General features: G+C 43.2%; 1 protein-coding gene across 6 annotated transcripts in view; it reads left to right on the top strand.

Annotated features, from left to right (window-relative positions):
* Nucleotides 1-21,012, top strand: part of CUX1 (cut like homeobox 1) — a 286,475-nt gene that overhangs the window by 244,735 nt on the left and 20,728 nt on the right. The window contains exons 23-24 of one of the 6 annotated variants that reach the window (XM_075720278.1): nucleotides 772-1,036; nucleotides 9,548-10,259. The exons of the other annotated variants lie outside the window; for them this stretch is intronic. Of the exons in view, the coding sequence (XP_075576393.1) occupies nucleotides 772-1,036; nucleotides 9,548-10,259 (977 nt within the window). Of the gene's footprint in view, nucleotides 1-771; nucleotides 1,037-9,547; nucleotides 10,260-21,012 lie in introns of those variants that run through there. 6 annotated transcript variants of the gene reach the window in all.

The raw sequence follows: 21,012 nt of genomic DNA, 5'->3' as shown, positions 1-21,012 counted from the left end.
ATTCAGCCCCTGTTGGGGAGGAGAGTTAGCAGTGGTATCACAGGCTTCTGCCATCAGCCTCACCGCTCTCCATCAGTGCAGCAAGAGCTTTCTTAAAAGTATATGCATTTTTGAAAGAGCCTTGCGTAGGGGAGGAGGATGCTGTGGGCTGTTTTTCTTTCATAACCTGTCACCGCTATAGCGGAGATCTGCAGGAAAAAGCAGCGAACGCCTGACGGGTTATTCAGTGCATCGCTGGGATCGTGGGCTCCGGGCGCCATCATGTGTTGGAGACCTGGCTGTGGCTGCGGCTGCCTTCAGCTTCCACAGTCGTATTTTTAATTCAGAGACCTTAAGTGTTAGAGGGGCCTTAGTGTACACCTTAAGCGTTTAACAACCAAAACCATTTAAGTTGAAATGAAGTGCAACTGTCCTAGTCAGGTGCTTATGTGGAAGTTCGCCACTCCTGAAAGAGTGAATTTGAAATAAGTCGTGTTAACTGAACCCTGTTATTCATGTCTCATGTTCATTGAAAAAAAGCAGAAAACTCTGGCAGGTTTCCAGATGATTTACCCTCTTTTCTTTCCTTTCTTTCTTTATTTTCTGACTCTTGCATCCTCCCCACATTTGCTTTCCTCTGATCTCTGATGATGTCCCTTCCTTTCTGTTCTCCCCAAGTAGCCCATCCGTGCATCTACAACCTGTCATCTTCACATTTATTCCACAGCTCGTATATTCATTGATTTTGCATTTGTATTCAGCTGGGGCTGATCCGATGCACTTCTCTTTCAGCCTACATGAAACGCCGACACAGCTCTGTTAGCGACAGTCAGTCTTGTGAGTCCTCATCCGCTGGAATAGACTACAGCCAGGGAGCCAGCCCGCAGCCGCAGCATCAGCTGAAGAAGCCCCGGGTGGTGCTGGCACCGGAAGAGAAGGAAGCTCTGAAACGAGCCTACCAGCAAAAGCCATACCCATCACCAAAAACCATTGAGGAACTCGCTACGCAGCTCAACTTGAAAACCAGCACCGTGATCAACTGGTTCCACAATTACAGGTATGAGATCTCCCGGGAGCCCTACTCATAAAGGATTTATTTTATTTGCTTTGGCAGGGTGCTGCTCTGCTTCAGCAGACTGTGTCTGCTTCCGCTAGCATTGAGCGGTTGTGCAAAATGAACAGTTCCGACAGCAGGGAGGTTCTAACTAACAGTAATGCTAATGCTCCAGACTAATTTTAAGTCATCCCTGAGGAGTGGCAATATTCACATATTGATGTAAGTAGTGCTTTTAAACAGAAAGTCTTGCTTTTGGAGTGGGCGTTGATTTAGAGATGTCCACTAATGAATATTTATAAATCCCATTGCCGTAAGCAAGACTGGTCTTTCCCACTTGCATATGCACGCTCACACAGACATATACTCACATGTATATACACGCGTATAGGTGTGTGTTGTGTGTGTTATGCCTGGGTCACTTGGTGGCGGGTGCTTGGAAGTGTCCTCTGCTGGATGGCCTCAGAATTGCACTGCTTTCATCATCTATTTTTCCCACTAAGAGCAAAAAGAGGGTTTTCTTTTAGGTCTTGAGTCACTGAGCTCTGAAAATAGGCACAGTATGTGCTGTATTGCTGGGAAGCTCCGCAGTCATGAAGGACAGAGAACCGATAACCCTGAAGTCAGATGTGGCAGCAGATTTGTTTCATTGTTATGATTAGATCATTGAGTCCCGCTGAAATGAAAGAAGATGTTGGTCTGTTTAGTTCCTTTCTCATATTAGAAGGAATCTTCTCCATATTTGAAACATTGAAGTAGGTTTAGGCCTAGAGACACCGATAAAAAAAAAAACAATGCTGGAATGACATATAAGAATTATAAGGATTTGAATAAACGTATTATCAACTGTGCTTGGGATTGGGAATCTTAATTAGTGCAGCAGATTTTTCTCCAAGAAATTTGTGCTAATGAATATTGAACAGGTACAGTTAAGATACCAGATTTAATACTATTCTGCCACTTCACTCGGAGCCAGTAATGTTCCTAATTAGTCCAGATTGCTAAACTTATTTGGTTTTGGAAACTGCTAACATTTAAAGGGTATTTTCCACTTTGGCCCTTCTCAGCTTTTAACAGGGAAGTTGCTGAAGCAGAAGCAGCACAGTTTAATGACATATCTCAGAAATATTGTGCACAATAGTAAAATAATGTTTATAGTAAACAATATAAAATTTTAAAATTATAACCAACGAGTAATCATATTTACACTGAATTTCATTGACTTGAATTTGCTACAGATGCCGCCTCTTTCACTGCTCAGAGTTCTCCAAATGCAGGCCCCTATTCCAATTCCCACTTCTAGGCAATTATACACAAGTTGGAGGAATGCCTATGAAAATATGTTCCCTTCGGCCTGACAGCAAAATGTGCTGTTCTCACTTACGCAGACGAGTGCGGGAGCACTGGTGGCATGTGTCATCTTCCTCATTATCATGAGATCTCCTGTTCAGGCGTGCTGTGAGAAAGCGTGACAAGTCATGATTGATCAGCGTGTTTAGCCGCACCGAGCTATACACTAATGTAGACTAGGTGCTGACAGTTGTATACAAAATAAAAAAATGTATAAACAAGGTGCTATAGGCTGGTGGGTAGCACAAGCCTCACAGCACTGAGTGATCTGGACCTGCTCCCAGATGTGCTGCTGAGTCTCCAGGACTTTAAAGAGATATTGCAAGCCCGTTTGGAGCCCTGGCTGCTCTGTGCGGTTGCCACCACTGAAAAATCAAAACACGTGCCTGTTCTTTTCCTCTGTCCAATAACCTTCTTAGCTTTCATGCGTGACGTACTCTTAAATCATTTGCAGGACGTTGCAGAAGAGGTACAAGTTAGTATTCTGCTAGGGCAACAGGATCTGACTGTTCTGCAGCTCATGTATTACAGGAAATGGGTAGTCTTTCCCCTCTTCATCTTCTCCAGGCCACACTTAACTTTATTTATCTCTCTTATACTCTCCCTCAGTCATTTCTTTTCCAAATTGAAGAGTCTTCATACAGAAGCAGTTCCACACCATATAAATTTTTCTTTAAATTAACTTCAGGTGAGGCAGGGTACAGATTTGGACAAGTTTGTCTTCCTGTCTCTTGGGAATCCTATTGCAATGATACTTTTCCTTTGGGATTCAGCCAAAGCCTCACTTTCCAAAGGTGGTTGCTACAGCAGAACCTACCTTTATATCCAGCAAATGGGAAGTTGGCACTAGCGTTTGTTTTCTGCAGCAAAAGAAACTTTAAAAAAATCCTCAGCAGGCAAAGAAATAATTCACTTCAGACTATAAATAGGTATAAAGGATTTTTACATGTCTGCAGACTTCTCCAGGTCTATGGCTTTGCATCCATACCAATCACGTAGCTCTCGGACCATAAAAATAAGAATATGCCTTGCTTTGCATTAGTGAAGCACATATACAGAACCCATCAGAGTCTTGAGGCCCTATTGTCTTAAGAACTGTACCAAAGAGCAGGAGGCAGAGATTTCTGTCCCAGTTCACGTGTGAAAACTGGCACAGAAACTCAGTATGGTCATAGAGATGGTACTACAGAAGCACCAGAAATTAAAACAAACTTTCTTGAATTATAAGCTAGTGCTCTTGGATCCTAAATTTTACTGCTTTTATTGAGGGCATATTTTTTCAATGAACTGTAGCATTATGCTTGTTTAGATGAGTTCCTGGAGTTGTGTGGAGGCTTGTACAGGGAACTTCAACGTATACACCAGGAGATCTCTGATATTTTGAGTTACGCTGATGAATGCCAACAAGATGTGTTGATGTCGAGGCCAACACCTTCCACCGAGAGGAATGCTCTCTGGAATTTCCTAGCTGCTGTCACCAGTTCTTCTTTACCATAGGGATTTAATTACTGTGTTAATCAGGAGCCAGACTAGATTCCAGAATAAATATATTGGGTGTGAATTCCAGGGATTTCCACAGACATTGAACCTGTATTCTGTAGGGCTTTGGTCAGATACTCAGTGAGCATGTCATCATTCAGTATCTTGCTGGAGCTGAGGTATTTTAAATGCCATGCAGGCACAAAGCTCTTACCCGTATCCTCTCCTGACTTGTGGAATGTTACAGAAGCAGCACGTTCTGGATCAATGTCCATGCAGGGAGATTATAGGCATAAATAGAGCCTGATAATCGATGTTGCAGGATGCATGCAATTAATGGTAGTAGAAAATTAATGTTAGCACCTGTGGTCTTCTGTTAGGTGAATAATATTCTCCTAGGGAAAATTACAGACCCCCTAAATCCTTCAAAAGTGTAGAGTCAGCAAGTACTGCTGAAATACTCTGTTGCATTTCAAGTAAGTCAATAATATCATTAGCTTCAAAAGCAGTATTCAGGTGGTGTTCTGCATTTATCCTAATTTTTTTGTATTGTGTGCTGTCTTCCGTAGCACATTTAGGGGAAAAATGAAAAATTCGTACAGCCATCAGTGTTGGGACAGCATTTCACTAGTGATTTACAAGACCCTTAGCAGTTCTCCCTGGCTAAAACCAAAAGTGTTATCTTCGCTCTGAAAGATAAAGTTTTGCTAAACTCTCCCTGTGTCTGTAGTCTTGTCCTGACCACAGGTCATTGAGGCTCCCTCTTGGTTGCAAATTAGGACCTGAACAGTGGTCATAACCTTTCCTGCTGACAGAGTAGTACAGAGAAAGAATCATAGAATCATAGAATGCTTTGGGTTGGAAGGGACCTTTAGAGGTCATCTAGCCCAACCCCCCTGCAGTGAGCAGGGACATCTTTAACCAAATCAGGTTGCTCAGAGCCACATCCAACGTGACCTTCAGTGATTCTAGGAATGGGGCCTCCACTGCCTCTCTGGGCAACCTGTTCCAGTGCTTGACCACCCTCATTGTAAAAAATTTCTTCCTTATATCCAGTCTAAATCTACCCTCCCTTAGTTTAAAACCATTACTCCCTTGTCCTGTCACAAGAGGCCTTGCTAACAAGGTTGTCCCCATCTTTCCTATAGGCCCCCTTTAAGTACTGAAAGGCCGCAATAAGGTCTCCCTGCAGCCTTCTCTTCTCCAGGCTGAACAACCCCAACTCTCTCAGCCTGTCCACGTAGGATAGGTGCTCCAGCCCTTGGATCATTTTTGTGGCCCACCTCTGGACCCACCTCAACAGTTCCATGTCCTTCTTGTGCTGAGGGCTCCAGAGCTGGACGCTCACTCCAGGTGAGGTCTCACCGGAGCAGAGCAGAGGGGCAGAATCCCCTCCCTCGACCTGCTGGCCACGCTTCTTTTGCTGCAGCCCAGGATACAGTTGGCCTTCTGGGCTGCAAGTGCACATTGTTGGCTCGTGTCCAGCTTTTCATCCACCAGTACCCCCAAGTCCTTCTCCGCAGGGCTGCTCTCAATCCCTTCGTTCCCCAGCCTGTATTGATATCGGGGGTTGCCCCATCCCAGGTGCAGGACCTTGCATTTGGCCTTGTTGAACCTCATGAGGTTCACACAGGCCCACCTCTCCAGCTTGTCCACATCCTTTGGATGACATCTCGTCCTCCTGGCGTGTCAACCGCACCACTCAGCTTGGTGTCATCTGCAAACCTGCTGAGGGTGCACTCAATCCCACTCTCTGTGTCATTGATGAAGATCTTAAATAGCACTGGTCCCAGTACGGACCCCTGAGAGACACCACTTGTCACTGGTCTCCATTTGGACATGGAGCCATTGACCACAACCCTCTGGATGCGACCATCCAGCCAATTCCTTATCCACCAAACAGTCCACCCATCAAATCCATATCTCTCCAATTTAGAGAGAAAGATGTTGTGGGGGACTGTGTTGAAGGCTTTACAGAAGTCCAAGTAGGTGACATCCATTGCTTTTCCCTTGTCTACTGATGCAGTCACTCCTTCATAGAAAGCCACGAGGTTGGTCAGGCAGGACTTGCCCTTGGTGAATCCATGCTGGCTGTCTCGAATCACCTCCCTGTCCTCCATGTGCTTTAGCATAGCTTCTAGGAGGATCTGTTCCATGATCTTCCCAGGCACAGAGGTGAGGCTGACAGGTTGGTAGTTCCCAGGGTCCTCCTTTCTTCACTTTTGAAAAATGGGCACAAGTTTCCTTTCTTCCAGTCACCAGGGACTTCACCTGACTGCCATGACTTTTCAAATATCATGGAGAGTGGCTTGGCAACTATGTCAGCCAATTCTCTCAGTGCTCTGGGATGCATCTCATCAGGTCCCATAGACTTATGTACGTTCAGGTTCCTCAGGTGGTCTCGAGCCTGATCTTCCCTTACAGCGGGAGGGGCTTTACCCCCTGCTTCCCACCTTGCAGTCCATCGACTCAGGAAGGGTGAGGAGAGAGGTTGCCGGTGAAGACTGAGGCAAAAAAGTTGTTGAGTACCTCAGCCTTCTCCTCGTCTGTTGATACTAGGTTGCCATTCTTGTTCATCAGGGGGTATGCTTTCTTTAACCTTCCTTTTCTGGTTGACAAACTTGTAGAAGTCTTTCTTGTTACTCTTTACGTCCCTTGCCAAATTCAGCTCCAGCCATGCCTTGGCCTTCCTGACTCCATCCCTACAAAACCGGGCAGCTTCCCTGTACTCTTCCCAGGACACCTGTCCCTGCTTCCATGGCCTGTGCAGTTCCCTCTTGCTCTTTAGTTTGACCAGTGTATCTCGACTCAGCCATGCTGGTCTCTTCCATTCCTTGCCTGATTTCTTACACCTGGGGACTGAGAGCTCTTGCGCTCTATGGAAGGCATCCTTAAAGATCTGCCAGCTCTGTTCTGTTCCCCTGTCCCTGAGGACCGTTTCCCAGGGGGTCTTTCTGACTAACTCCTTGAAGAGCTGGAGGTTTGCTTTCCTAAAATTTAGGGTCCTGACTATACTCCTTGCTTTTCCCATATCCCTCAGGAGTGTGAACTCCACCAATGTGTGATCACTGCAGCCCAGGCTGCCTCCAGTCTTGACGTTCACCAATGAGCTCACTTGTATTGGTAACCTTCAGGTCCAGTATTGCATCCCCTTGGGTAGGGGTGTCTATTACCTGGCTTAGGAAGTTATCCTCAATGCATGCTAGGAATCTCCTGGATTGCCTACAGCTCGCCGTGTTGCTTTTCCAGCAGGTGTCGGGGTGGTTGAAGTCCCCCAGTAGGATGAGAGTCTGCAAGCACGAAGCCTCCTGGAGCTGGAGGAAGAAGGCTTTGTCAGTAGGCTCCCCTTGATCAGGCGGCCTGTAGTAGACACCAAGCACAAGGTTCCCCTTGTTGCCTCTGTCTCTGATTCTACCCATAAGCTTTCGACCTGCTTGTGGCTATTCTTTGGGATAGCTCTTCACACTGTATCGATTTCTTTATGTAGAGGGCAATGCCTCTGCCCCTCCTTCCCGGCCTGTCCCTTCTGAACAGCCTGTAGCTATTGATAGCCACATTCCAGTCATGGGATTCGTCCTGCCAGGTTTCAGTAACGGCAGTCAGGTCATAGCTTTCCAGCAGCACAGTAGCTTCCAGCTCCTCCTGTTTGTTCCCTATGCTGTGTGCGTTGGTGTAGAGGCATTTCATCTGGGCTGTTGGCCATGTCACCTTCTCAGTGGTACACCCCGTGTTTCCCTTGAGGTGTTTCACAGAAGTTTCCTTGTTGGCTCCTACTACCTCAGGAGCCCACAGCTCATCTCCTCAAGACTTCGACTATGCTGCAGTGTCCCCAGCACGCCTCTGGGCAACTAGTTGAGGGCTCATACTAGCACCCCATCCTTCTAACCATTGTGTACCATCCCACAGCTTGCCACAGGCAAGCCTGATATGTTCCCCCTCCCCCTTCACATCTAGTTTAAAGCCCTGTCAATGAGCCCCACAAGCTCCTGAACCAAAGACCCTCTTTCCCCTTTGAGAAAGGTGGCTCCCATTTGACACCAGGAAGCCCGGTGTCATGTAGGCCATCCCATTGCCAATAAACCCAAAGTTGTGACGGTGGCACCAGCCACGGAGCCATGTATTAATAGACTGGGTCCGTCTGTTCCTTCCAGTGTCACTGCCCACAACTGGAAGGAGGGAGGAAAAAATAACCTGTGCCCCAGGTTCCCTCACTAACCTTCCCAAGGCCCTGAAGTCTCTTTTAATCACCCTTGAGCTATGCACTGCAACTTCGTCACCACCCACATGGAAGAACAGTAATGGGTAGCAGTCCGAGGGCTGTACCAGGCTGGGAAGGTTCCTAGTGATATCTCTTAACCCAGGCTCCTGGGAGGCAGCAGAGTTCCCTGTGAGGAGGGTAAGAGTTGCCCTAGACCCTAAGATTTTTTCATAAACTGTTCTGTACTTGTGAGGATATTGGGAGCTCCTTAAACAGAGAAGGAAGAGGGAGGAAGGGCCAAGTTAAATGGCAAAGGCAGTGTGTTTGGCGTAGTATTGCACGCTTCAAGTAATAGGAGGCACAGGGTGGTACACCAGGCAATTTAACCACACATGGAGTGCATTAATTCCCTTGAAATGCACTGCTTGCCTTGTCAGTATTCATGTTCTGAAATTGATTTTTTAAATAAAAAATGAGGTAGAAGTCAGACCAGCTCATAGACTGACAACCTGTCAAAAAGCTGTGCTTCCCCAGAGCAGTTTCAGAACAATGGACTTTATTTCATCTTCGTTTCTCCTTGGTGTCCAGGAGAACACCAAGGAGGTTGTCCAGATTTTTTCCTTGTTTGTTTTTTGTTTAGGCAAATTGTGGCTCATTTCTAGTAGAAATCTGATTTGTTTTGTATTTACAAGCTGTTTTCTTCTGGATCTGCTAGAAATGTATTCATATTTTTAAAATCATCCATTTTTCTGGTTCAGAGTATTGTAAAGTTTCACCTTCCTGATGTCAGACTTTTAGTGAGAATGGGAGACTGCAGAGCCTTTCATCTCTGTTCCTTAAACCACGTCCAGTGCTGTAAAAATCAAGCATACAATTATGAATGTTACTTAATTTAAACTTGAAAAAAAAGGAAAGATGATCTGTCATTGCCTTTCACCAATCATTTCAGTACAAATTGATTATCTGCATAAAGTTTGTATTTTTGCTTTATTCCATAATGCCTGCTGTGGTTACTAGAAGGGGCAGTCATCAGCGTCAGATTTACAATAAATACACAAAATCCTGGTTGAAGTCAGAGGGGTCAGTCTCAACACTGAGCACTGCCGAAGTTACCAGAAATGGTTTATCCGCTCAAAATCCCGGCTGCGACTGCGTGCCCCCCTGCTGCGCCAGGGAGGAGCCCCAGCGGGGTCTGGATTTGCAGCCTGCATTCCGTCTAGCACGGCAGGCTTCGCAGTGGGCCTGTGGTGGGGGGAAATTAAATTAAGAGCATCTTGACGATATTTCATGTTCTTCCAAATGCCTTTTCAGGCAGTCCTTTGGGTTTGAGGGTGTGAGCACTTCCACCGACGGGCTTGGCACGGCTGTCCCATAGCCAAGGCAAAATGGCGTCTTATGAAAGGGTGTTTTGAATGGCGTATCTGGTAGAGCAGGGTGGCTCCGAGTGACCCCCGGCAGGCTCACCATCCCTCTCCCCTGTCTCCTAGGTCTCGCATCCGCCGGGAGCTGTTCATCGAGGAGATCCAGGCCGGGAGCCAGAGCCAGGCTGGGTCGAGCGACTCTCCTTCCGCCAGAAGCAGCAGGGCCGCTCACAGCTCCGAGGGAGACAGCTGCGATGGCGTGGACGCAGAAGGCCCACCTGAAGGAAAGACGAGTGGCCCAGAGGCGGATGAGTACAGCAATGCAACCACAAAGTCTCAGGGAGGGCCAGCGGAGTCGGCTTTCGAAGCGGGGGAAGAGGCACTGCAAGGCGCCAGGTCTTCGGAGAAAGCGGAGCCGTTCCAGGCGGAGAGCCTGGAGGACACCGACGACGAGGGCAGGCTCAGAGCACCGCGCCAGAGCTCTCCGCCGGCATCGCAGCGCCCAGGAGAAGCTCTGGAGACACTGCCAAACTCTGCCACGGAAGGGGATGCCTCTACCTCAGCTGCCTCCACCTCAGTCCTTACAGGGGAGAGCTCCTACAAGTCAAAAGAAAGTTCAGAGAAAATCTCCAGTGTGCCAAGTACGAGCTCAACGCCGGCCGCAGGCTCGCAGAAAGCCAACTCTCTTCAGAGCTTGTTCGGCTTGTCCGAGGCGGTGAGCTCCAGGAACACGCGAGACAGCTCCTTGAGGAAAAAGAAAGCGGCAAACTTGAACAACATCATCCACCGCCTGGAGAAGGCCGCGAGTCGAGAAGAGGCCGTCGAGTGGGAGTTTTGAGATTAAACTCGCCCAACTCTGGAGAGCTGGGAAGTGAAACTTGGACCTCTACTGGTTTTATTGTGTTGCGCACTTAACCGCCCTGCGGGCCACAGGGCAAAAACGCCATAGGCCAAGGTGCATATAGAAAACAAAAAGGAGCGTTAAGCCCAATTTATGTTTGTGTTTTCAAGGAAGAAAACTGAAATGTGTAGTCAAGCTTTTTTGTACCCTGAAGTGTTTTTATTATTGCCCTAAGTGATTTCCACAATTTCTGGAATAACTCATACAGCTTTGCCTTGTGCCCTCCTCTTTGGTGTGGGCTTTAAAAAAAGAAAAACAGAAAAAAAAGAAAAAAAAATCAAACCCACATATTAAAAGGGGGCTTTTTATCTGCCATCTAATGGCTACAGAGCGATAATACACTATTATCTTCTTAAACCAGGAAAAAAGGGGAGATTTTTCAAAAAAAAAGAAAAAAAAAAGAAAGTTTTTTGTAGCTGTTCAGTTGCCACTAAGAGATTGCACAGTCAACCGACTCTAAACACACTAGTTTGGATTCCTACATATTTTCAAGAAAAGAAAAGAATCTTGTTGTTTGAAACTTTGAATTAAAAAAAAAAACACATTTACTCCACATATTTTTTAACAAAACAAAAAAAAAGTCACATCAGGAAAATATCTTAATTTGTGGTAGCTGACTTAGTGTTTTCTTGTAAGTGAAATAGAATATTGACACGTAGTGCACATTGTTTCATAGCTTTAACTGATTCTGGTCTTTTGCAGACCAGAATTTGTTTAATACACTCCATTTTAGGCCAAATCAGGACAAAAAAAAATCTGAATCTAGGTATTTTATAATCTGCTTTTTAACCTCTAACCACAGAGCACGCTGATCAGACCTCATATCTAGGAGGTTTAGGAGACAACTTAGAAACAGCATGTACTTGATCATTTCACTTGGTTCGTAGTGTACAGAATTTCCTTTCAGTAAAGACAGATCACTCAAAAACGTTGGCCAGTAACATTTCAGCCTGCTACTTCGGAGACATATTCCGTAACCTGAAATATTCAGCTTACCTGGAATCGAGTAAAGTGTAATTCACGTGTACGATTGCTGTCACACACCACTAAGAGGGGACTGGAGCTGCCTCAGATAGAGAACTTTTCCTGCTGTTGGTGGCCATTTACTGACTCTCTTCCCACCACAAGCACTGATTTTAAATACGTTTTAGTTGTGGGAAGCGTATTTTCGCGTGGAAAAAAGAGTACATGGCAATGACCAGACGGGCTCTTACTGGGACGGAAGTAGCCCAGACTCCAAACCAAAACATTCATGCTCTCGAGTCCCGGTCTAGACTATTCTGCCCTGCAGAAATACAGCCTTTTTCCATTATTTTATGCACAGGTTAGGGCTGATCAAAGTACAAATCAAATTCTAACTTGTCTCTAACTCCTCCTGTTGTCTATATGTATATGCGTGAGCATAGAGGTGTGTGGAAGGATGTGTGTGCGTGAGTGTGTGCGTGCAATTTTATACGTCTGTGTATTTTCTTACGTACTTGTGCACACATAGAGTGCATTACTGCCACCTTTTTTCAATAAGCTGTTTTATCAGTTATGGCTTCTACAAGTTTGCTAATTTAGACTCCTTTATTGCCATATCTTTAAAACTAACAATAGATGATTTCGGAATATATATATATATAAAAATATATATATATATAATTTTTTTTTTGCTTATTTATAGGTGCTGTATTTTATTATCTGATTGTTAGGAAGGGATGAAAGGGGGCAAATATTCTTTAGAGGGATAGACTGCCGGCAGTATTGGGTATAATTTACAAGATGTAGTTGTCATACTGTATATTATTGATTGAAGACTTTTTGACCGTATTGTGTATCATTGAACTTTTGTCTTAGGTCAGCATCTTTTTGATGACACTTTAATGGTGCATTCATTACTTCTTAAGTTTAATTAATATTACTTTTCTGATTTTGGGGGAGGGAGGGATGGGGAGAGGAGTTCCGACTTTAAAGGTATGTTCCCAATATTACACCTCAGTGTGCTTGTATTAATTCATTAGTAGGATTTTTGACTGTAAGATGTGAAACCACATTTCTTGCATGATGTTTTAGAACTTACGTATTTCATTTACAGTCTCTTAACATGCAACAGCAGCACTTAGCGCAAGTTTTCACAAATTAAGAATCAGTACACTAAAATCAATCCTTTTCATGATTAAGAAAAGAAGGCTCTAGGAGGCTGAAAGGCAGGGATTTGTTTCCTATTTTTACTGCTAGCTGTTTCAGGATACCTCCTTGGGTAATTGGGGACTTGTGATGCAAAACTAAAATTGAGAAACGGAGAGAGCAACTGCCCCTTTCTGTGATGAGCTGAGGAGACAATTTGTAATAGCAGACCACCAGTATGTGACAGCACGTGCTGGAGGCGGTTACGGCTTCTTATCTGGAGCGCAGTTAGTCCGCGGGAATGGGCAGCGAGGGAAATAACGTGGTGAAGCAAGGTGTTACCTCTCTGTATCTGTACAGTGTCCTGGTTTGACTTACAAAGCACAGCTCCATCGAAACATGCATGTCCTGGTAAAAATACACATACCTTAATACAAGTCGTAACAAGATGCGCCTTCAGTCAAGAAGCAAAACTTCTGACTAGAAGGCGCAGATATTTTCTTATGTTCTTTATTTTTTTCTTTGTTGTTGTTTGGTTGAGGTTGGGGTTTTTTGTATTAATTCTAGGCAATACACTTGCCAGTCTGTTTCTACTGTCCTTGTCTGCTGATTTGAGATCCAGGTGCTTGATGCAGTCAAGTGGTTACTCTCGGCTTTCTCAATAGTGAGGGTTTTTTCTGTTTGACAGTTTTTTTAAATTAATCTTCCCCAGACTGTTCTTGTGCCTGTGTCTATATGATTGCATTCCATGATGCTTACTGAGAGCTCTTGCTGCATTATACGACAGCAGAACTGTATTCACAGGTTCAACGCAAATGCAGCACTTAAGGTCAATCTCTCTTTTTAATAAGCAATACGTAAGTGCCTTGAAACTTGTATCTTTTTTTTCTGTTTATTTTTGTTTTGCTTTTCAGGTTTCCACTAGTTCTTTAGGGTTCTTTAGCATCTGCCCGGTTTTTAATGCTGTAATGATTTTCAAAAAGCATATCTGTAGCTTGCCCTAGAGGAAATCTTTCTTTTATAACACTAACTGTTAATTCTAAGCTCCATTATTACATTTGAATCATGTAATTTCGCTGGATAAAGACAGCATTCATAAGTCAGAAGTCACTCCATCCTGCCAAGGGTTGTCATTGGTATCTATTATAAAATTAATCAAATAAAATGCTGTCAGTATTTCCTATATTTTTGGCACTTTATTAATGGCTTAGCTCCTTTTGTTGTTTCATATTTAATGATCTGCGTTGAATGTGGATTAGCCTGCTGAGATGCTATTGGGGTGACCCAGGCCATCCTGCCGGGAGTCACTTTGGGTTCCTCCGTGACCACTGTGTTTAAGGGCACGGGCAGACGAACACTCTCAGATCGAGCTCCTAGAGTTTAAGTGATGTTCCCAGCTGTTTGTTCCCAATTCTTAGCCAAGGTCACAGCTGCTTTTGTGTTCCAGTGGAAAGTAAAATGGATTAGCTTGAACTACTGCTGAGATTCTCTTGTTGGAGATGAGTTACCTACTGGCTTTCCGAACTGGCAGAGACCTCCCCGGTTTAGAGACTGAACTTCAGCAACACTGAAAGATTTTAGCTACATTTCTGATCAGGTGCAGCATTTAAAAGTAATGCTTTTAGGAAAATGTGTATTGGAATAACTTTTTTTTACTTAATTAAAAGAAAAGGATAAAAAGTTGGAGGAGAAGAAATGCCAAAGAGTAGCACGGTGACTTTTTACCCTCTTGGGTCACTGATTGCGCAGGAAGGGAAAAGGCGTTATTTAGGCACCTGTGACGTGGCACTCGTCTCACAGGGCAGTCATTTTTGTAGAGCGCAGAGCGTGGCAACAGAGCCCTCGCTGATGGCGTTTCTTTTCCTGATGCATAAAAGCACAGGTAGTTTTCAGAAAATCTGTAATGCCAGAGTCTGTTTTTTCCCTGAGGTTCTATAAAAGCATTTTTATTTTCTCCTTCTGTTTCCAGTTCCGTGCTCTTACTAAAGCTGTGGATGAAGGGCCCAGGCTATTTTAACAGGAATAGCTTTGTACTGCAGTTAAAACTGTCGATTTTTCTCTCTGGATGGTTAGGGAAGGAAAAAAGTGTAATACTTCGCTAAAAGCAAGGGAAGAATATCCCTTGGCAGAGGAGTCATACAATATGATTGTCAATACGCTTCCATTATTGAGGATACATATTTCAGACAACAGAATTGCACGTTTATTGGCAGAAATGCGTTTAATTACAATTGTTATTGAGGCTATAAAATTTGGCCATTTTATTTATTCATCTGTAAAACCTAAGGTCAGGTTGGACGGGGCTCTGAGCAACCTGATCCAGTTAAAGCTGTCCCTGCTCACTGCAGGGGGGTTGGGCTAGATGACCTTTAAAAAGGTCCCTTCCAACCCAAAGCATTCTGTGATTCTGTGATTCCAAAATGCCTATACATAGAGCTACTCCTTAAGGGAACCTGTGTCAGTGCACTCTGCCTATATCGTGAATTAGTGAGTCCTTTAATGATAAACTCCTTGCTGTTTAGGAAAGAGCTGTCTTACAGTTAAAAAGAAAAAAATGTATGTGCCTTTCTCATTAGGTGAAAGATCTTTGCATTATTTTTATGTAACTTGTTCATATGGGAATGGTGTAGAGAAAGGGGTTCATGAACACGACAGAATTCTATGCAATATTCTCTGATCCAATTCCTTAAAAGTTGCTATTTTTCAATCCTTTCATGGGAGAAATGGTAAGTTAAGAGAAATGCATCACTCTGGTGATAACTCGAACTACAAAGCTGATAAATTTACATAAAATAGGATTGAGGGAAATCTGATAAAATAATGTAATGAAATAGCACAGTGGCAGTCAGAATTCTGTCATTTTCTATCTTAAAATTAATAATTTTGAGTGTTCTTAAAACTTATATGAAATAAAAATGCTCCTGGCAAAAAGAGGGCAGGTTAGAAACAGGAAAAAAAGTTTGACCATATATAAATTATGAGAATACACAAGAAAAAGTAATTGGTTTTGGACGCTTCTTTGCACTTAAATCCAAAATAGTTTATTTAAACTGAAATGTCGCAGTAATCTGGACTAGTGCCTTTAGCAAGGTTGCAAAGAGATCAGTAATCTTAGCAACGTGTTGCAAACCAAAAGTAAAGCGGTGACATTTTAACATGTAGATGGAGGGCACTATTTTTGCTTCATTTGTGTCTCTTTCTAACAAGTGAGTTTCTTAAATTATCTCTTCTTTCTTCTGCACCCAGTGTACGTATCCTAGGCTGTTCTCTGTCTTAAAGCTGCTGTGTATGGCTGAGCTGTGAGCGTTTCTTGAAGACTATCAGACGCATAGGAGGAGAAGAAAAGTTGGTTCTTAGGTGGGGGCCGGATTTGACATTCACTAAAACCAAATCAAGTCTTTCCCGTGAGTGAGTGGCAGCTTTGGCCCTGATGAGACAAGCTGCTTATAGCCTCATATTCCTAAATTTAACTCACACAGATAAAACAGCTGCAAAGCAGTATTCAGTTCACTGATATGTTGGCTATTTTCCCCTTGCACTTTCTGTTGCCCCACTGTTTGAACACCGACATTTTCTTCCTTTGTGTTGCATATACAATCAACTTATTTTAAAAAAAAAAATAGAGAATTTAAAAATTCTGTACAAACAAAAGACTTTTTTTTTCCCAGCAGTTTAAAATCTTGCCAGGTGGTTTTAAATTGCAAGGAGAATCACTGGCATGGAAAGCATGAGATCTGAATTTCTTTTCTGGCTCGACCTTCTTAGTTTGAAAATTGACTTAGTTGTCCCTGTCTCCTTCACCTATGTATTTGAGCTCTAAAATGTAGAAATACTGTTTCTCCAATTTGTTCTTTCCTCCCCATCTCTGTTATGGGATATATTGACTATGCCATATATAAAATACAGTTAATAATGAACTTTATAGCAAGCAAAGCCCTTTATGCTATGCCTAGGGACTGATTTGTCCTACATGACCAGGTCATGTACTATACCCTACCCTATTAATATGCAAGGATAAAAAGTTTTTATGCTCTGACAGTGAAATTTATCCTTTTGGAGAAGGTTAGCGTTAGGCCTGTGCACTTAAGTTTTCAAAAAGCCTTAAAAATAGGTAAGTGGTGCCATCTCTCTCCTCAGGGATGATTTTCCCCCCCAGCCAAGTGGTACTGTGGCATATTTAATATAAATTATTAGTTGTAAGGTCATTTTGCAGTTGAAGAAAGTCGCTCATTGAACTTCTATTAGTGAGCTTCCTCACCGACATCCTCTGGTACAGCCAAGGGCTGATGCAGGCATCACACCGGCTTTTCCCAAAACCTGGGTGCTCCATGTCAAACCCAAAGTCCTTGGCTGTCTGTGAAGTCTGCGTTTCTACAACTATTTTTGAATGTAAAAAAAACCTGATCTGATTCCCGGGCCTGATTTTCATTGCTATTCACAAACGTTCTGGCACTAAAGTGCATTACAAGGAAATGCCTCCTTTAGATTATTGTCTTTTGCCTTGTCCAGCTGTTCTACAAAGGACAATTGCTGCCATTTTTCAAGCTTGCTTTACTCACAGTGATGTTAATAGATTTTTGCCACAGTTCTGCAGATTTCTTACTATTAAAACTGTTGGTTTCATAGTATCATTTCAGTTTCTTTGTATTTTGAAACAGCCGAGTGCAGAAAATGACTGAATTCTTAACCATAACGAAATACGGTTATGGTTATGTACGGGAAACTGTACAGCGAAAGTTAGATGCCTGAACTCCCCATGACGTGTCTTTGACTTTTTGTTTGAATTTTAGAGATACTTGTACTACATAGTACAATCTTCATCCAAAGATCCTTGGAAATGGAGAGTTATGCCAGGAATTTCCTGCTGTTACGGTGACATACCTGCTTTTTGCATAGTTACTGTGTAATTCTGTCGTAATGTTCATAACAGCGCGATCTCTCTATTGATAACAAGAATAACAGCGTTAAATTGTGTTATCCTCTTCTGTCTATGCGGGTAATCAATATGCAGTTTTAGGAGTTGTTAAATGTGTATATGTACATGATTCCAGTATGGAAAAGCCCCTCTGTGTATGTTGTATTTACGTGCTTGGTCTTAATGGTGCAGTAGAACTGCTGCAGCCAAATTCCTGAAATCATTTGGGGCGTAGGTGAGTGAGGGCTAAAAAACAATATGTATTTTACTGTGTAGAGGATGCCATTTTCCCACTTGTCAGATAAGTTCCCTGTTGTGAAGAGGGGATTAGCCATCTGAGAGATTGGATTGTTTTGAGATACACAGGTTTAGCTAATGAGGAGGGGAAAGATCACGTTCCGAATACATAAAAATAATTCCAAGGGTCTGAGATCTGCAAAAGCCAAGTAATCTGAAATGAAGGGCCAAGCCTCATCTGCAGCCTCCTCTAACAGTTGGTCTGTACGTTTTGCTTTGATACGGCTTGCAGGAAGTTAATATGCCAGATATTTGCACATGTAAAATACACTTTTCTGTATCTGTGTACAGCAGGAAGGTGAACAGTAAAGATATTTGCAACATACTTAAAACAATAGCAAAAACAGCCGATCGGGAAATTAAGCTAAGTATCTAATTCAAGCACGCGGTTCATTCTTGCTCTCCCTAAGCTGAAAATTCAAGTATTCTTAGGAATGAGATAGAAATTCTCTGTTATGCAGTTCCTCTCAGAAGGCAAGTGTCTGTGTTGTCAAGAGAAGAAATAAAACTTGGCACTTGACTTGCTCTGAAGTACCATCTTGTCTCCAAGTAACTACAAAAAATATTTTCTACAATCAGGCTTTCAATCAGACTTCTCTGGCTTTTGTTAGCTTACGTTAGACCCTTAGTGCTATTTTGATGTATTATTTATATGTGGGTAAATTACTACTAGCTTTAAAAGTGTTTCCAAAGTACCTAGTTACCTCTGGATGCTAGTACAGGCTATACAGGGAGTACTTGAGCGTCTAGTTCATAAAGGAGGCATGCGGGGAATAAGCAAGGTCACATCTGTATCCTACTTTTCTTTTTTCTTGATCAGGGCTTCCATTTCCTTCTCGCCTCCTCCAGAGAGATGGAGATCATGGGTCAGTTTCTTTCTGTGGGGGAAAGATTTTGGTGTAGCTTGAAATTATTTTATTTTCAGTCAGTAGGCATGTCATCAAAATCCTGTATGTTACCGCATTTCCCGTTAAGCTTTTAGGTTTTGCTACTTTCCTAAAATTTACTGGTTAACAAACTTTCTATACTTGGAAAGCTATGTGCCTTATTTCCTAATCTCTTCATGGAGAATAATCTAAAGCACAGTGATCGAGATTGCAGCATTCACAGCCGCTTTTCATTTGGGTGGGGGGAAAGGAAACACTGCTCGAGGAGCGTGTCAGTGGCCCGACATGAGTTGCCCCTTTGCTAACGAGCACTTCAAACACTGTGCGTTAAGTCTTTGTGCAATAGAAATTCTCGTTCGGCGTTCGGAGGTTCGTGTCCCGGCCCCCAAACGCAGGCGAGCGCGAGCTCTAGTTTCGGAGAATTCAGGTTCCTTGGGGCGGGGGGGGGAGGGCAGGGAATAATTCCTCTGGGTTGGCCCCAGCAGCACGGTGGGGTCTCGGGTTGGAACGTCCACCATCGCCCGGCAGCGTTAATGCTCGGAAGGCTCGGTCTCGCCCGGCGTACTCGGAGGTCTGTCAGCATTCACGAAACACTCGTGGACTTCAGCCATTGCTAACCACAACCGTGTCCTTTCGTGCCATTAGTAATGCATGCTGTCTTCATTTCCACGCCCAGAGCCGTACCGTCTCTGGATGGCGAGGCGCCGTAAAGTCATTCCAGTCTAAATTTGGTTTTGTAAAGAACAGGCTTTCACCCACCAGCATCCTCAGCCCTTACCAGCGCTTGTGTGTTATTTTCCAAGCTTGCTCTCTCTGCAGCATCATAAGGTGAAATATATAAAGGTGGTTTGTAATTAGGAAAACAATCTAATATTTCCTATTTATGAGATTAATTTTAACAGTTTCTTTTTGAGGTTTGTTTTTGTTTGATATAAACACAACAGGAGTATACATATCCCCTAAATGGACGTTGGAGAAAGTTTGGGCTATCCTAGGGATGGAGCGGGGTGGTGTCGGCTCGTCATAGTATCCATATCATTGTGCCCCTGTTGTGTTTTCTAGAGCAATCATTTTTTTTTTTTAAAAAAAAAAAAGTATTTTATCTAAATGCCTAATAAATAATATTATTTAAATAGTTTTTAAATAATTTAGGACTGAGAATAAGAAGCCTCAGTTGTGAGAGAAGAGACTTAGAATATACAGAGAGAGAAAATACCCTTAGCCTCCTAGAGCCTCTACAGAGAATTTCATGAAGATGCAGTGCCCCTTTGTCAAAGTACATTGCGATTTACTCAAGAGCGTTAATTTAAAATGAGAGACTGGTTTCCTGTGATGTTCATCTTTGTTGGCATATGTTTGAATTTCTGCATTCAGAGCTCATTGTCTTCTCATTCAAAGTTGGTCAAGGGAAAAAAAAAAAAAAGAAAAAAAGAAAAAAAAATCACCTTGTGCAGCAGCAACTTTTCCTGGTGTGAACTCTGGAAATACATGTTGTGAATTGATCTTTGTCACGGAGGAGTCGTTTAGTTTTCTTGCAGTGTCAAAACACGTTCAGACAGGCTTTCCCTGGCTAGGTAACACTTCGTGAGCGAGCGAGAGAAAAGCTGCATAAGCCAAACTGAAAACGGTTGCGCTAGAAATTCCTCCTGCTCGTCGCAGGGGAGCGTGTGTCTGCGCGAGGGACGATGCAGAGGGCCTCCGGTCAGCACTGAACCAGCCGGCCCTGCAATAAAACCTTACAGTGGGCAAAGATGGAAGGTGCTGAGCTAGTTGCAGGGCACATCGCCACTTCTGTGGATTTGGAAGCAAATTTGCACTTTGCCTTTCGAGGGTGTCCCACTAAAATCCATCAGATGAATTTCCCAGGTGAGGTTCTTTTCTTCTGGCGTAGTCTGAAAGCAAAAACAAAAAAAAAAGCCCTACGTTAACTATTGGATAAACTCTGCAAAACAAAAAAAGGTTGTTCCTGTCAGAATACTCTATGCATTTCTGTGTTGAAAAGCATTTTCTGCCATTCCTTTTCCGAAAGCGGGCACCACGCGCCCCACTCGCTGGAAATGCTGCGAGAATGTCAAATGTATGAATTTGGAACTTAATTCCAAAGCAGATGGAGGCTGGCGGGGGGGAGGGGGGATGTTCTTTTGGTTTGGTTTTTTTTTTTTTAATTGTTTCCCTCATATCCCTTTTTTTTATTAAAAAATTAACTCTTTGCATTTGTGCAATAACTACTTGCCATGATAATGGGCAGACCTTTGAAATGCCCCGACTACTAACACAGCACAAGATGAACTCAAACAGAAAGTGGTGTACTTTTTCCTGAGAACTTTTTTTTTTTTTTTTTAATAATAAGCTCAGTTTTTACCCCAGTGTATTGTGGTGTCTTACATTTTTAGCAGTATTTTATATTTTTTCTGTAACGCACTAAGTCTTAGATGTTTTTAGAGCTTGTTTGTTATATTCACGATCACAAGATTTAAAAAAA

Source organism: Pelecanus crispus, chromosome 12 (assembly GCF_030463565.1).
Source record: "Pelecanus crispus isolate bPelCri1 chromosome 12, bPelCri1.pri, whole genome shotgun sequence".
NCBI lineage: Eukaryota > Metazoa > Chordata > Aves > Pelecaniformes > Pelecanidae > Pelecanus > Pelecanus crispus.
The sequence above is the reverse complement of the archived record's forward strand: the minus strand, read 5'-3'. Positions and strand labels throughout refer to the sequence as shown.